The sequence below is a fragment of the Scyliorhinus canicula genome, chromosome 9 (assembly GCF_902713615.1).
Source record: "Scyliorhinus canicula chromosome 9, sScyCan1.1, whole genome shotgun sequence".
Lineage (NCBI taxonomy): Eukaryota > Metazoa > Chordata > Chondrichthyes > Carcharhiniformes > Scyliorhinidae > Scyliorhinus > Scyliorhinus canicula.
The window spans coordinates 105,594,504-105,612,315 of NC_052154.1; the positions used below are offsets into that span (position 1 = coordinate 105,594,504).

The window sequence follows — 17,812 nt, forward strand, 5'->3', positions numbered from 1 at the left end:
GTTCAAACTCTCTTTCTTGAACTTTTTCTCTGATCTGTATCTCCCTTTCTCTTTCTTTTTGTTCTGCGAGGGTTATTCTTTCTTTTCTCCTTTCTTCTCTCCCCTTTTCTTTTTCCCCTCTATCTCTTTCATATTCAAGCTGCTTTAATTCTTTCTGATTTTCCATTTGTTTCGGTTGTAACAAAAGTTTTGCTATTTCCAATGGGTCAGACTGTATCTGAGGCAACTTTAAATGCTGAGCCACTGCCATAATTACCTCATCTTTTCGCATTTTGTCAGGTAATGTTAACTGCGCTTTTTTTGCCAAATTTAAAAGTCTGCTTTAAGTCTCTGTACGTAAGGTGCTGTGTGTGACCGTCTCCACCCCCAAAAACTTCAGAGCCTCTGAAAGAGCCATTGTCCACAACACACTCCCTACTTAAACTAAAATACCACACCTGAAAAGCAAACACAAATATGCTCACCCCTCAATGTCTTTAAGTTCATTAAGCCAATACAATAGATAGACTTTTATCTGCCTCGAGCCCCCAATGTATTATGGGCCAGGATTTAGAGAACCCAAAGTGTATCATGGAGTTCACCTGACCCACAACTTTTAATAGATTGTGGTATGGGGAGCACACGGCCCACTCTACAGGTGTGGTAGAGCAGAAATGGAAAAGTACTTTTTTAAGCAAAACAATGTTTATTCTATGAACTCAAGTTAACCTTTTTAAAACATACAGTGAACATCTTAGCAACCATTAATTCATATACAACCTCCAAAAAATACAATATTAAGTAATCCTTAATAACTTCCCAAACAACGTCCAGAAGACAAAAAAAAAACATTTTTAACCGACGCACATCAGGTTTACTTCACTACTGAAAACATTTCGAATTCTGAACTCACCAAATGATCAAGAGATAGTCTTTTCATGGCAGAGAGATCAACAGTACACCTGCTTTGTCTGGCTTCAGCTCCAACACTGAAAACAAAACCAAAAAAAACACAGGCACACCCAAGCTTTTCTCAAAGTGAAACTAAAAACAGAGCCAGAGCTCAGCTCCACCCACACTCTGACATCCCTGCAGTAACGTGAGCAGACAAACATTTCTTAAAGTGACATTCTCTTGACACTTTATAACCGTGTCTTTACAATAACAATAGATAACAAGAAACATACACATCAATATCAGAGTTATGTCAATTACATACATTTGATGAATTGACTAATAATGTTCTTGTTAAGTATATCAACTTTCTACTGTCCAGTTCACTGTGTTATTGTTACAGTGCCACGTTATCTGTCCAAGTAAAAGTTCTGCTGGTCTGAACCATTATTTATTTTGACCCGGTCTCTTTCCGTGCCTCCAATGTTGCTTTTGTGCTTTCCATGCCCTCAAAACCTGCTTGCCGTTTGTTCTGTGTGCAAGGTCATTTGTTATTCTGTGTGCATCACGACTCGACTATCATTATTAGTGTCCTCAGAACCTTCTGAGTTCCTTGTGAACTCTGAATGTGCCCCAAAGTCTTCAACTTCCCGTATGCTGTGCCTCCTGGCTGTGCTCCCATGTGACCTGTTCACAGGTGCACTCTGCTTGCTTATCAGCCTTCAGACTGTGCAGCTGAGATCCATCAGTCTCATTTACACTCTGCACAACTGGATTGCTCCTAGTGATCGCTACTTCACTAGATGTAAACAATTGACGCAGACTTTCCCAATCTTCTGTTTGTTGTTCATCACACTTCATTTCCTCACTGTTGTCTTTTTTACTACACACAGTGGTCAGATTCTCACAGTCCTCTTTGTCTATTTCAATGAATACACTAGACAGATGTTCCCAGTGTTGTTCTTCTTCTTCATTGAATAAACTTGACAGACTTTTCCAGTCTGTTTCTTCTGCATCTGTCAATGTACCTGTTGCATATACTCTTCGGACCAGATCCAATGCTGTACAAGCTTGCATAGCTATTACCGATATCTGTTCATTTGATTTGATTTATTGTTACATGTACCGAAGTGCAGTGAAAAGTATTTTTCTGCAGCCGAGGAACGTACACAGTACGTACATAGTAGACACAAGAATAATCAATAGAGAACGTTGACAAATGGTACATCGACAAAATAGTGATTGGTTAGAGTGCGGAATAAGGGGCCAAACAAAACAAACAGAGCAAATACATGAGCAGGAGCAGCATAGGATGTCGTGAATAGTGTTCTTACAGGGAACAGATCAGTCCAAGGAGGAGTTGTTGAGGAGTCTTGTAGCTGTGGGGAAGAAGCTGTTCCTATGTCTGGATGTGCAAGTCTTCAGACTTCTGTACCTTCTACCTGATGGGTCTGGAAGAAGGCAATGCCTGGGTGGGAGGAGTCTCTGATAATGTTGTCTGCCTTCCTGAGGCAGCGAGATGTGTATACAGAATCAATGTGGGGGTGGCAAGTTTGTGCGATGCGTTGGGCTGAGTTCACCACAGTCTGCAGTTTCTTGCGATCTTGGACTGAGAAGCTGCCATACTAGGCTGTGATGCAGCCAATAGGATGCTCTCTATCGCACATCTGTAGAAGTTTGCGAGAGTTGATGCAGATATGCCAAATTTCTTTAGCATCCGCAGGAAGTAGAGATATTGTTGGGCTTTCTAGGTGGTTGCATCAACGTGAGTGGACCAGGACAGACTGTTGGTGATGGTGATCCCAGGAACTTAAAGCTATCGACCATCTCCACTTTGGAGCCATTGATGCAGACGGGCGTGTGTGTCGTGCTGTGCCTCCTGAAGTTGATGATCAGTTTGTTGGTCTTTCCAACATGGAGAGGTTGTTTTCGGTGCACCATGCAACCAAGTGATTTATTTCCCTCCTGTAGACTGATTTGTCATTGTTTGAGATGCGACCCACACAGTTGTATCATCCGCAAACTTATAGATTGAGTTGGAGGTCTTGCCACACAGTCGTGGGTGTATAAGGAGTACAGTAGAGAGGTCTGAGCACACATCCTTGTGGGGCTCTGGTGTTGAGGACTATTCTGGAGGAGGTGCTGTTGCCTATCCTGACAGATTGCGGTATGCTGGTGAGGAAGCCGAGGATCCAGCTGCACAGGGAGGGGTCAAGTCCAAGATTGCGGAGTTTGGCTATTAGTCTTGTTGGGATAATGGTGTTGAAGGCAGAGCTGTAGTCTGTGAACAGCAGTCTTACATAGGTGTCCTTGTCGAGGTGTTCGAGTGTTGATTGCAGAGCCAGTGAGATAGCATCTGCTGTAGGCCGGTGTGGTGATAGGCAAACTGCAGTGGATCGAGACCGGGAGGCTGGCAGTGATCCATTTCATGACTAGCCACTCAAAGCATTTCATGATAACAGATGTTATGGCCACCGGTCGGTAGTTGTTGAGATAGGCTACCTTGTTCTTCTTTGGTACTGATATTATGGTGGCCTTCTTGAAGCAGGTGGGGACCTCAGAGCGGAGGAGTTAGATGGTGAAGATATCTGCAAATACACTCGGCAGCTGGTCTGCGCAGGCTCTCAGTGGGGCCTGTCACTTTCACGAAGGCAGCTCTTACCTCTGAGGATGTAATAGTGGGTATGGGTGTGTCCAGGGCTTTGGGGCGGGTGGCACTGATACATTGGCTGACTGCTCAAAGCGGGCATAGAACGTGTTCAAATCATCAGGTAGGGATGCTCCAGCCCCAGATATTCCGCCTGGCCTTGCTTTATAGCCTGTGTAGGCCCTGCCATAGTCGTCGTGGTTAGTGCCATTGGCCTGGAACTCAAGTTTGATTCGGTATTGTCTTTTTGCATTCCTGATGGCTTTCCGTACGTTGTACCTGGATTTCTTATATAGGTCAGGGCCATCAGACTTGAACGCCTCTGTCCGGAACTTCAGCAAGGAGTGAACCTTTTGGTTAAGCCGGGGTTTCCGATTGGGGAATACCCGTATTGTCTTCTTTGGTACACAGTCCTCGACACACTTACTGATGAAGTCTGTGATGGTGATTGTGTAATCGTCCAGGTTAGCTGCCACGGCCTTGAAAATGGACCAGTCCACGGTCTCCAAGCACTCGCGGAGGATATCCTCAGCTTCCTTGGACCAACACAGCGCGGTTTTCTTGACTGGCTCAGCACGCTTGAGTTGCTGTTTGTAAGGCGGAAGTAGGAATACCGACTTGTGGTCGGATTTGCCAAAGTGTGGTCGGGGAATGGAGCAGTAGGCTCCTTTGATGCTTGTGTAGTAGTGGTCCAGGGTGTTTGCACCTCTGGTGGAGCAGGAGATATGTTGATGGAGTTTGGGTAGGACCTTCCTGAGATTGGCCTGGTTGAAGTCTTCAGCCACGATTGTCAGGGCTATGGGGTGATTTGTTTGTTGGTTATTGATGGTGGAATGCAGTTTGTCAAGTGCTTTCTTCACTTCCGCCTGGAGTGGGATGTAGACTGATGTGATGAGTACAGAGGTGAATTCATGTGGGAGGTAGAAGGGGCGACACTTTACGGTTAGGTATTCTAGGTCTGGGGAGCATTGGCACCATTGGGCACCACATCCGAGCACCAAGAGGTGTTGATCAGGAGGCAAACACCCCAACCTTTCATCTTGCTTGAGGCCTCCGTGCGATCCATTCGGTGGATTGAAAAACCTTCGGGTTGGATGGCACAATCTGGTGTGGCTAGAGTGAGCCATGTCTCGGTGAATCAGAGCACACGGCAGTTTCTCACTTCTCTCTGGGAGGTGAGTCTAGCGTTGAGGTTGTCCAGCTTGTTCTCAATCACTTGGACGTTCGCCAGGAGTAGACTGGAGAGAGGAGTCTTGAAGCCGCTTAATTTAAGTTTCACCTTCAGGCCAACGTGTTTTCCCCTCTTCCTGGGTTGACGGTTGCTCTTGGTTGGCAGGGCTGGCTTTGCGTAAGGTAGGTGATTGCGTTCAGAGGGGTCGTGGATGGTGGTGGTGTCAGGGTCACTAGAGGAGGTTGTGCGTGGGCCTGTCTGGTCTCGTGGGACGGTGAGGTTGGGTTTACCTTCCGTTGGGGACGGGCGGGTACCTGTCGCTCTAGGGTTGGCTCGGGCATTCCCACTTCGCTGGCGAGGCCCTGCGCCCCCGCGGTCTAGTCATGCCGAGGTTGGCCTTGGTGGGGTTTGGAAAGGATGCTACAGGATGATGGACAGGTTGAGCACCACATGGTTGGGTCAGGTCACATGCTCATCGTTGACCACCTCAAAGTATAGAGGCATTTCAATGTCTCCATGGCTCACTAACAGATGACATGTACCTTCCGTGACGACAGTGTTCCCATTGTAGTCCACCAGTCAACACCTAGACTTCCCTATGGTCGGTGTCTTATTTGCTTGCAGCAATGATTTCTGCAAAATCATATTCGCTTCGGCACCTGTATCAATGCAAAATGGTGTTGCTATGCCATTCCGATTGAGCTTTACAGTCCATCTTGACTCTGCTTTTGTTTGAGAGGCATGATGGATTCCTTACTTGAATCCTTTGGGGCAACCTCAGTAACTGTCGCTACCGGGAAGGTGTCCTCTTCTCCAAACTGCTCGTGTTCGCTGTCTTTGGTTGAGTTATCCAACTCTTTTTCTTCTTTCTGGACACTTCTTATCTTTCTGTAGTCAGTGTCAGACTTCCTAAATCTGGAACCTGGTGAGGGGGGTTCTTCCATTCTGTAGTCTGTCCTGTCACTGCTGATGCAAAAGTCTTGTAATTTAAGCATTTTCCTGCCCTTTAAACATGTTTTTTCAATTTCTGGGCACTGTTCCTTTAAGGGGAGGAGCTACAACATCCTGACATCATCACGTCACTGATGTCACGCGCATACTTCTAGTGAGCATGTGCAAAATTATCCTTGGCAGTGTGTGCTCTTTTTTTCAAGTGGGCAACTTCTCACGCAAGTGCAGAACGGTCAGTTTATGAATCGCATCTTCTTTCAATGTCCGCATGTGCGATCTGGTGCCACATATGCGCAGAATGTTCCAAGTCCGATTTGCGCATTTTCTTCAAACTGGCCTTCAGCTCCAGATCGGGTAGAGAGGGGATATTTGATTGCGGTGCCAGAGAGGTTTGGGATCGGGCCGAAGTTTGTGGAGTGGGTACGGTTATTATATAAAGAACCGAGGACGAGATCTGCACAAATAATATGTTTGGGGTACTTTTCTCTGCAACACGGGGCCAGGCAGGGGTGTCCTATGTCCCCTCTGTTATTTGCGCTAGCGATTGAATCTTTGGTCATCACGCTGAAGAGCTTGGAGATGTGAAGAAGAATAGTGTGTGGAGGGTGGAACATAGGGGGCTGGATGCTCCGATTTGAAGACTAAGTGCTGACACCGGTGTGGGAACAATGGCTTTTTATGCCAGAAAAAACGGTGCAAAAGCTGCACCAATCCTCAGTCTGCTGGGCGGGGGGGGGGGGGGGGGGGGGGGGGGCGCTAGCAGGCACGCAGCGTAAAGCTCCCGCTTTACCTGCAGTTAAGGCTGCAGAATTTCCGGGTCCGTGCTGCGGCCACATCGTGCAACATGGCGCTGGCCACTCATGGATCCAGCCTGCCAAACACTTGCCCCCAGCCCCTGCCAAAACCCCCCCCCACTGACCGCGGAACGGCTCCCTCTCGACTGTGGCGGCATTGGATCCAGTCCGCAGTTGCCACGCCAGGTTCACAAAACAAAATAGCATGTGTGACCCATGGCGTTGGCAACACGACGCATCAGGGAGGAGCATCGGGGGAGGGCCTCAGGTGACATCCTGGGGGGACATTTGAGGAGGCAGAGCAAATGGGGATTCTCCGGCCGATCGGCGAACACGATTTTGGTGTCATTTATCGTGCACTTTCAAGATTTGAATGCCATTGAACATTAGTGGGGGGGAAAGGGCGGGCTATTGGGGGGGGGGGGGGGATGTTGAGCGGATTGCTTATAGGATCACCGTTGATTCTCTTTTGGTCTTTTTGTTTTGTTGTATATGGAATGTATGGGTGATATTTGGGTTTGTATATTGAAGGGGGATGCTGGTTAGGGGATTGCTACTATATTGGTTATTGTTGGTTATCTTTTGTTGTGCATTGGATGAAAATGTGGAAAATTAGGAGAATAATTCTAATAAAAAGATAATGCCCTGCGACTGGGGGAATTTGATGATTGAGAAAAACCCATTGTCTCTGTGCTGTGAGACCACATGCAGCCATTTGAGAGTTGCCACCAAGGTCTGCAACTTGGAAAGAGGTAGAAGCAAAGAAATTAAAGGCCGCAGATATCTTTCACAAGGCTTGGTGAACAGTGCTGCAACATCTGAGATTTTTAGCGAAGACGGTACAAATTTCTGTGATCATCTGCCGAAGCCATATGAACATACAAAATTTATCGATCCTTATTCAATGATCCCGCTTCCACTGCCTTCTGAAGCAGAATTCCAAAGTTGCACAACACGCTGAGAGAAAAAAAGTCATTTTAAAATTTTCAAAGCGCCCCTTTGTGCTGGGCTCATCCAGAAGAGGAAGCATTCTTTCCACTTCCATCTTGTCAATACTCTTCAGGATCTTACTTACTTCAATCAAGTCACCCTTCATATCCTGCAGAACCTCATTAAGGTTAGTCTGGTTCTGGGTCATATCGCTCAGTGAGTCGGACATTCTGCCAAAGCCCTCAGCCATGGCCATCACCGACTGACGCCTTGGACACCTTCACTCATGGTGCTGGAGTCATCCACCAGGCTCTCCACTGTGATTTCCACCCCACCAGTGTTGGCCTCGGTACCACTCATTGCTGGTGCCATCGCCTGCACACGTAGTCTCTGGGGCTCCTCCAAGCAGCTATGGATCTGCTGGAGTGACAATGACATCTCCCTCTGAATATCCCAGCCGCTCCCTATCATCTCCATCAGCTCTGGGTAACCCTGCTCCAGAGGCTCAGCATCAGGCTGGGACCCAGCTGGGTCCTGGAATCCTGCAGCTCTCCCACCGCTGTCTCGTCCGGGGGACATGCGGTCAGTGGGAGGATTGTGTCAGCCAGTGAGGCAATCAGTACTCTCATTTGACAGGTCACCCAGGTTTAGCCCTCACCTCTGAGGCATCTGCCAGCCTCCATGTGGGTGACTGATCTGTTCTCGACCACCCCAGTTATCTTCAGGGCCCACTCCTCAAAGGAGGTGAGTAACTTTAATTCTTATCAAACTGGGACTTCAACTCGGGCTCACACTCGGGCCTATTTATTTCTTGAAATACTTTATCTCGCGTCAAACCCTACTTTCAGCTCGTGGTTTGATTTCAGCATTGAGAAAATGGCACCCAGACTTACTGGAGAGAGGGCGAGTTTTCACAGTGGCCTTCTGAAGACAATTTAGCTGGATCTTTTTGAGATAATTAGTTGGAATCCTCCACCCAGACTGCAGAATCAAAACTGAAACCAAAACCCAAACCCTTGAAGCTCTGAAACATTCCAATGGAATTAGATTCAATCACCACGTGTTACCAGGCAGAGCACAGCCCCCTGGGCCAATTCATTGGCCATAGCCACATCAATCAAACCGAGTCATCACTGATCTCCTGCTGCTGTAATGCTCTGCTTGAATTAAATCCACAGACCAGGTTAAGGCTATTTTGCCTTAAAGTCACAGGTCCATAAATCATCTATGGATCAAAAATGTAATGGTAAAAGTAAAAAGAAGGGGAAATAAGGGAATAAACAGGGAACAGATGAGAAGGAACAGGAAAGACCCTAACACTGGCCTTCAGAAAGTCACTTCTTAATCTTCTGGACAGTTAAAGAAGGGAATCTTGCCAGACAGTTGCCAGAAAAGCCACTGATATTAGACTTGGACTGGATATTCCACTTCACTGGAGTATTTGCTCCTGCAATTGATTTTGGGTTTCTGTGTCTTGCAAATTGTGCATTTCAAGTAATCAATCACAGCACATGCTTGTCGTTGTCGTAAGTTAAAGAGCACTGCAGAAGTTTTTAAAGTGGTTTTGGATTTCTGTGCCTAGCATTATGTGAGCTAATGGTGGGTGGAGTTATTGGGGCAGGGTGCAATATAATTGTGGACAGCCCAACATGTCACCATGGAGGGGGTGGAGGGGGAGTGACATGGGGTCCTCGCAAAGAGGGGGAGCAGAGACCCCCAAACGTGTAAGTTCACCTCTATTCCTGTTATCGGGAAAAGGTGGAGGCAAAAGTTGATGCAGACACCATGGGACAAATGAGGCTGGATTCTCCGTAGCTTGATGCCAAAATTGTGTTCGGTGATTGGACGGAGAATGGATTTTTGCGCCAAAATTGCGGCCGATTTGATATTGGTCTGCCCCCTCCAAACTGGTGTCACTGCGACATGTGACGTGCGCTGTTTAAATGGCGTTGTCGCGTTGTCGGCAGGCCCACCAACGGTGCTCTGCCTCCGATGGCCGTAGTTTCCGACGGCGCAGGACATATGTTGTCCCAACCATGCTGGAACCCGTCGTGACAGCTGAGGATTGTGTCCAGGGCCTCCACACTTGCCGCTGGCCGTGGGTCTTCTGCAAGAATTGGGGGACTGGTGGGGGTTGGCCAAGGGATGGGCTGTGAGGACGTGGTTGGCAGGTTGGGGTCGCGCATGGCTGTGCCATGTTGTACGGAGCGACCCGTGCATGTCATCATCCGTGTGCATCCACGGACCAGGATCCGACCATTCTCCGGCCATTTTCTGCGGGGTGGCGGGGGTTTCAGTCCTCACCAGTGCTAGCCCCTCGCCGGTGCCGGAATCGGTGAGATTGCACGCTGATATTTCAGTCGCAAAAGACCACACATGCTCTTCTGGTGCCATCACTTAGCTGCTGAAATGGAGAATCTGGGCCATTGCCTTTTTCTGTGCTCAGTAAAAAGTCTTACAACACTAATTTAAAGTCCAACAGGTTTGTTTCAAACACTAGCTTACAGAGCATTACTCTTTCCTCAGGTGAAGGAAGGAGCAGTGCTCCGAAAGCTAGTGTTTGAAACAAACCTGTTGGCTTTAACCCAATGTTGTAAGACTTCTTACTGTGCTCACCCCAGTCCAACGCCGACATCATGGCTTTTTCTGTGCTGTGATCGTTCTATGATTCTATAGTGATCGTTAGGTTAACTGAACCATTATTAGTTTTCTTCATTATTAGAGCCATAGCTCCATGAATTAAAATAGCCTACCCTGCCACTTTTTCAGCTATGCAGTTCAATATGTTTGACCCTCTGCTGACATTCATGTGTCTCAGGTAGTCCAGAGATTATCACCTTGAAGTTTCTGCTTTTTAATTTTTATCCTGGATCCTCAAACTCCCTCAGCAGAACTCATTCCTAGTTCTACCTTGGTTTTGATCCAATGTGGACAAAAGCAACCGATCCTTCCCATTCTTCCGCAGGTTATTTTCCAGTTGCGAGAAAATGTCCCTGGAATTATACAGGCAACACAGCCTTTGAAACGCCTGGTTGCAGCTGCAGAGAACACATCTTACCCTGCATACGAACTAAAGCAATAATGTGAAAAAGGGCTGTTGTCTTGAATCGGTGCAGAAACTGCAAAACAACTTATAGTTATGCAGCACCTTTATTGTAGCAAAACATTCCAAAGTGCATCCCAGAAGTTTCATCAGACAAAATTTGATAGTTAGCAACAAAAGGAGACGTGAAGAATAAGATCAAAAACCTGGTCAATGAGGAAGGTTTTAGAGAATCTTAAAGGAGGAGAGAGAAATTGAGAGATGGATAGGGTGAGAGCAGCTGAAGATGTGGCCATCATGGATGAGTCAAAGGAAATTGTGAGTGCAAAAATAATTGGAGGAATATAAATTTCTCAATGGTCGTATGGCTGAAGGGGCTTACAAAGATTGTTAGGATTGAGACTATGGAGGGATTTGAACATAAGGATGAGAAATTTAAATCTGAGCATCTGTCAGATCAGGAGCCATTACAGGTCAGTGAGCACAAAGATTATGGGAGAGCAGAGCTTTCTACAAATTAGGGTACCGAGATCAGGGTTTTGGATGTGTTAAAATTAAGAGGGCGAACATAATGTAGACAAAAATTAGGCCCTTCTGCATCTCTCACAGAGCTTGAGCACTTAAATAAAAAAAGGCAATAAAAAAGTCAGCATTTTTAAATCGTATAAATCAATTCAACATTACCTACCCAATAAATAAATGCATGGATTAAATGTTGCGCCAGTTGCACTAAAATGACTGAGTATCCATACAAAGCCACAAACATTTCACTTTGTTGGAAAGATTATATAAGAATCCAAGAATTTGCAGTCATATTTGCGAAGTGAAAGTCAAAATGACCTGTTCTGTCACTGTGATGTTGAAATCAGTTAAAAGTAGGTAAAAGCAAATTACTGCGGATGTTGGAATCTGAAACCAAAGCTGACAAAGGGTCATCTGGACTCGAAACTTTAGCTCTTTTCTCTCACAACAGATGCTGCCAGACCTGCTGAGGTTTTCCAGCATTTTCTCTTTGGAATTAAAAGTAGGTAGTCCGCATTACGATTCTCTATAATGGAATGCATGACAATACTTGCCTGCCCCATGACTATGAGAAAAATTATTGTATTGGATAAGAAAGATATTCTCATTTACATATGAAGTTTGAATTATCTTACCTGGTTTAATATGATCCATTATGATATCGATATATTTATCACGGTCACTTCTTGTATGCTCATGTTGAAAGCCAAGTGCATGCATTATTTCATGGTGTATTACACCAACATGAACACAACCACTTGTAGAAAGTGATATTTCTTGTGGCTTTCCATTCCTTGGTCCTATAAATGACCAACACCTAGGAAAAATTGTTTTAAAATATAATTATTTAACTCTATTCCCACCATAAATTTAAGATTAACTGTAAAAATGAAAATCTCAGCATAAAACATGAATTGATTAAGTAAACCACTGGCATACATTAGAATTTGATACAAGGAAAAAGAGGTGCTAAGTGCTGTAAAGGAGGGCAACTGTTGTAAATCATCAAAGTAATTAATTCGTTCTCAAGTGATTATTTTAAGCAGAATGGCGGAACAACTGAGACTAATTGTCTGCAATTCCTGGCCCAGTGTGGAAATTCCATTTTGTTTCAAGTGTCCTGGATAGCCATGTGCGCAGGAAGTGTCTCCAGTTGCTCGAATTTGAGTTCAGGATTTCTCAGCCTGAAATGTAGCTCAACTGATTACAGGGCACGCAAGAGGCGGAGAATTTCCTTGAGTTCACGTTCCAAGACGTGGTCCCTCTGCATCTTTATAAAATCAAGATGTTAATAAGTACTGAGTGACTACCCAGCATGATAGGAAGAGACACTTAGTACAAAAATTCTCCATGAGTGTGGCACTCTACTTGTTCAGTGTGTAATACCAGTGAGGGTGTGAGCACCTTGAGGGAATGCACTATGGGGCAAATGACAGCATGGGATGGTAAAAGGAGGGAACCTAAGAATGAAGGGGAGGAAAAAAAATTGAGATAGGATAGTAACATCGTCATTAATTAGAGAAATTATTATAGCATCTGGAAAGGGTGGATGTTCTTGTGAGGTCAAAGACGGGACAGAATTCTCCACAGCTGTTAGCAAAATCGGGAAAAGCGATTGGGCAGAGAATTCATCTAGTTACCGAAATAGTGGCCAGCGCCAAGTTCACACCTAATCGTAATTCTCTGGTGCCTCGACAGCGGCGTCAATGCGTTCCACTCTGCATGTACAGTAAACGCCGTTTGCCTATCATTAGCGGGCCTGACCGGTATTCTCCGGGGCCTCTGCGATGCTCCAGCTCTACTGTAGGGAATTCCTGACGGTGGAGTTCACCTGTGCTTTTAAAAACTGGGAAGCAGGAGCCTTGGCTGATGAGGGAGAAATAGGAGGTAGGACACGCAGAGGCGCGACTGTGGGCTGCCGGTCTCACTGGCCAAGCTGGCTCGGGGGGAAGAGGGGCAATGGGGGGGGGGGATGATGAGGGAAAGGCAATGGGGCCAGGGTGACTCCCTATGGGACCAGGGCTGTGCCCAGACACGGAACGCCATTGCCATGACCTGCAAGGCAGCCATCTTGCTGCACACCCCATTGACAGGAATAACCTTGGCCCATGGTTTTGCAGAATGACACCAGCCGTTTGGGTGCCCCCACCTCACCACCAGCCCCCACTCTCCATCCATGGATGGTGGGACTGTCATATTAGGAGAGATTGACTAGGTTAGGATTGTTCTTGCTGGAGTTCAGAAGAATGAGGGAGGATCTCATGGAGACTTATACAATTTTAACGGGACTAGACAGGGTAGATGCAGGGAAGATAGGTGTGTCCAGAACCAGGGGTCACAGTCTCAGGATCTAGGGTAAACCATTTCAGACAGAGATGAGGAGACATTTCTTCACCCAAAGAATGGTGAACCTGTGGAACTCATTACCACAGGAAGTAGTTGATGATAAAACATTGAATATATTCAAGAGGTGGCTAGATATATCACTTCGGGAGAATGGGTTCAAAGGCTATGGGGAGAAAGCAGGATTAGGCTATTCAGTTGCATGATCAGCCATGATCGTGAAAAATGCCGGAACATGCTTGAAGGGCCAAATCCTGCTTCGATGTTCTATGTATGTACCCTACCTGCCACCCTACTCCACCCCCCACCACCCCCACACTCCATCACCCACCCCACCACTCCAACTGCACCACATCCCCCACCCCCACACTGCACACTCCACACCACATCTCCCACCCCCCCACACTGCACACTCCGCCATACCACCCCTCCCCACCAACCGGCTGCCAATTCCCGGCAGGGCAACATGCTGTCCATCCAAGGGCAATGCAAACAGTAGCCCCTACAGAGGGGCACAAGATGGGGGCACAGAGCATTCACAGTCGTTAACACTGTTGCTTCACAGCACCAGAGACCCGGGTTCGATTCCCGGCTTGGGTCATTGTCCGTGCGGCGTCTGCACTTTCTCCCCGTGTCTGCATGGGTTTTCTCCGAGTGCACCAGTTTCTTCCCACTAACCTCGAAAGACGTGCTGTTAGGTGAATTGGACATTCTGAATCCTCCCTCAGTATACCTGAACAGGCATCGGAGTGTGGCGACTGGGGGATTTTCTCAGTAACTTCATTGTATTGTTAATGTAAGCCTACTTCTGCTGGGAAGGGCAGTGCTAGCTGACAGTACCCTGTCAGCAGGGCACCAGGGCCAGAGGACCCCAAGGTGCCGGGTGTGGAGATGGGAGAGGAGAGACATTTGGGGGCAGGGTCCACAGTGCCAACTGGGGCCACCATGTAGATGTTGGACCTGATTGTACATGGGGGTATGCACCCTTCAACCCCTGCAGACATTGGATACAGAATTCAGTGAGAAATGGTGGGCTTCTTCCTTGTCACTGCAGCCCTGGGGGATGCATTGCAGCTGTAAGAGCTGAAGCTGCTCGAAGAGGAGGATCCTGCAGCAGCAGAGCCTACCCTAGACAGCTGTTGAGGATGGTGAACCAGCCACCCAACAGGCCGAGGAGGAGGTGCAAAGGAGGTGCCGCATGAGACCTCATGTGTGGCCTCACCTCTACTGGCAGTGCCGGACCAGGCATGCTGTCGAAGACCCTGGCTGAGTAGGGGGACAATGCAATATATCTGCCAGATCATGACAAACCTGTCACTGTGGAGGAATGGGGGAAGTCACCCATTCCCGTTGACCATCAAGGTGATGGTTGCCCTGAACCTACTGCACCACAGGGTACTTCCAAGCGCTGAGTGGGAACCTGTCTGGGATCTCAGAGCTCAGTGCACAGGTCCATTTGCACCATCAGGGAGGCCCCATATGCCTGGTCTGACCAATACATCTGTTTCAATGAGGACCAAGCCCACCTGGATGCCAGGCAGTGGGGTTCGCCACTATCGCCGAGATGCCCCAGGTTGAGGGTATCATCGAGGGAATGCATGTCACGCTATGAGCACCTGCACATGACAGGACCCTCTTCATAAAACTGAAAGGGGTTGTACTCGATGAACATGCTGATGTGTGTGACCATCTGATGCGAATCATGGATATCTTCGCCCAATACCATGCAGTGTGCACATCGCTTTCATCCTAGCACACTTGATGGATCATGGCCTCTTTGAGGTGCACATCTGGCTGGGGGGTTGGCTCCTGGGTGATGGGGTTATCCTCTGCAGTTGTGACTGATGATGCCTATCTGGAGGCCACAGATCGATGCAGAGACGTGCTAAAACGATGCCCATGCCGCGACCAGGGGCGTGATCGAGCGGTGCTTCGACATCCTGGAGATGCAATTCAGATGGCTGGAACTCTCCGCAGGGGCCATCCAGTATAGTGCTGGGAAGGTCTCCCACATCGTGGTGGCCTGCTGCATCCTCCTCAACATCACGGAGCAGAGGGTCAACATGCTGGATGAGGAGGATGAACGATAGTACTCGTCCAACGAGGAGGATGGAGGGAAAGGTGAGGATGGACAGGACATGGGCATGAAAGGCCAACACGCACAGGATGCTCTAATCGCTTCACTTTCACCGACTGGAGGGGGACTGGCCAGGGGGCACGGACAGCGCAGCCCACCTCCACACACACCCCCACCTCCGCGATTCCTACCCGCCTCACTACGGGTCCTGGGTTGCCAATAAAAGCGAATCTGGCTCATGGGACGGAAGATAATGACAACCTGTTCTGGGATTAGCTCTGGTAGTCCCTATCATTTGACAATGACTTACACTTGCCCATAGTAGCACTTCCCACCACCCACCTTGGGTGATTCCTGCATGCAAGCTGGCCATTCCATCAGACGGTCCCATTGAATCCCTGGGGTGACAGAGGTGGGGATGTTGGAGAGGTTGGGGGATGATGACACTGGAGCAGTGAGCACTAGCTGGACTGTGGTCCCTGGGTCAATCCACCCACAACAATTGGCTATTTCCCTCCCACGCTCCCTCTGCTGCCAGCCCAGAGGAGTCCATGCCTCACACCAGTCTGGCAGAGCACCGAGGCATGTTGTAACGTTGTGCACAGGTGACTAATGTAAATAAATATATACAAGCTTGTGCCCTAGCCCCTAACATTATATTATGCGCTGCACCCATGGCAACTTAACTGATATCCACTTTTCTGGCCTACTGGCCCTAATGCTATGTCCAGGTGGAAACCCAGGCAGTACATCAGGAGTAGAGGCAGCCCGCTGTGATTCCCGCCTTATGGGCTGGATCCCCTTCTGTGGTGGCTGTCTTCTGGGGATGAGGCCAGGATGAGCCCGGCCACCCCAGGTCGCATAGTGTTGCCCTGTTCAGCCCGCTGCCCATGTAATGCACCACATACAGGACGGACGGACGGACGGATGGACGGACGGACGGACGGGGGGGGGGGGGGGGGGGGTGCCGATAGCATGCCATGGGAAAACGCAACTCAGCGGGGTCTCACTTCTTCGACTGGTGTCGATTTCTGCACCGGCAACTGCCTTTTCCTCTTCCCCTCCGACCATACCCAGTGCCCTCTGTTCGGCTGCGTTGATGGGCGTAGGTCCAGCGGTCCCCACGAGTCTCACCCACTGTGTGCGGTCTTCACCTGGGGGGAGGGGGAAATCAGATATTTGCAGTGTTAGACACTCTGAAGCTTGCAGCCCAGGGGATGGGTGGCTGGTGGCTTCAGTGGCCACAGCATCCGGCCAGGGCGGCCGGTATGGGTGCTGGCATGAGGTGCAGGGTGGGGGTTTAGCTGCCCTTCGGGTTGGTGGGTAGGGTTATGGGTGTATGGGACAGGGGTTAGTGCCAGCGGCACAGTGCTGCCTACTCACCTTGGACGCTCTGAGGACGTTATGCAATTGTTTTCGGCACTGCCGGCCAATGGGGATGGTGTTGCCCACGGCACTGACCAACTGCACACAGGCCCGGGAAACAGCGGTGGCTGGCAGCCTCCTTCCCACCACCGGGTACAGGGTCACCACCTCTCTTCCACAGTGTCCAGCAGCATCTCCAGTTCCGCAACGGTAAATATTGGTGCCGCTCTCTTTGCTGCCATCTTGTTGGCTGGGATGGTGCTTGTGGGGAGTGAAGTGTGTTTATGCTGCTCCAGCTTGTCAGCCTCCTGAGAATCAATCCCGAACCCGGTTAATCCGGCACCATTTCTCATTGAAATTGATTGTGTTCCACATGGCGCTGGTGCTAGCCCCTTAACTGTAATTGAATTGGTCCAGATGCGGCACCAGTTTTGCTGTCATTGAAGTCCACTAATCTTGGCACGGGGTCAACACTTTGGGCGGGATTCTCCGGTCCACGACACCGAAACCGCGTTCGCCGATCAGCCGGAGAATCCCCGTTTGCGACTAAATCAGGAGTGGAGCCACTTTCACGATGCTCCGCAACCTCCTAAGCGGCGTACGCATCGCCTTCTCGACGGCCTCAGGACGTTAACTGAGCCCCCCCCGATGGGGTGGGTCTCTCATGCTATTTTCCATCGTTAACTCGGCATAGCAGCTGCGGACTCAGTCCAGCACCGCCACAGTCGGGAAAGCTGGTCCGTGGGCAAGGGGGACTTTGGCAGGGGCTAGGGGTGCTGTTGGTGGGTGGTCCAGGGGTCACGAGCCTGGCCAAAGGGAGGGCACTATTTGGCAGGCTGTATCTGCAGCTAGAGCTGAGTGCTCTACGTTGCCTGCCTACTAGCTCCCCACCAAACGGAGGATTGTTGGCCGTTTAGAGCCAATATTTCGGTCGTAAAACGCCAACGTTCCAACGCCGTCGTCAGGACATAGCTTGAAAATCGGAGAATCCAACCCTTAGTCTCAGGAATGGAGAATCCAGCTGAGGGTCAAGAGCAATAGTGAAACTATTAAAATACTCAGGGAGGGATTCTTTGGCCGCGCCCGCCCGGCAATC

The 17,812-nt window shown here is 48.7% G+C and overlaps 1 protein-coding gene across 4 annotated transcripts in view; it reads right to left on the minus strand.

Moving 5' to 3' along the window:
- Window positions 1-17,812, minus strand: part of LOC119971591 (astacin-like metalloendopeptidase) — a 377,078-nt gene that overhangs the window by 238,807 nt on the left and 120,459 nt on the right. For all 4 annotated transcript variants that reach the window (XM_038807364.1, XM_038807365.1, XM_038807366.1 and 1 more), the window contains one exon: window positions 11,567-11,748. In XM_038807364.1, coding sequence (XP_038663292.1) covers window positions 11,567-11,748 — 182 coding nt within the window. The remainder of the gene's footprint in view (window positions 1-11,566; window positions 11,749-17,812) is intronic.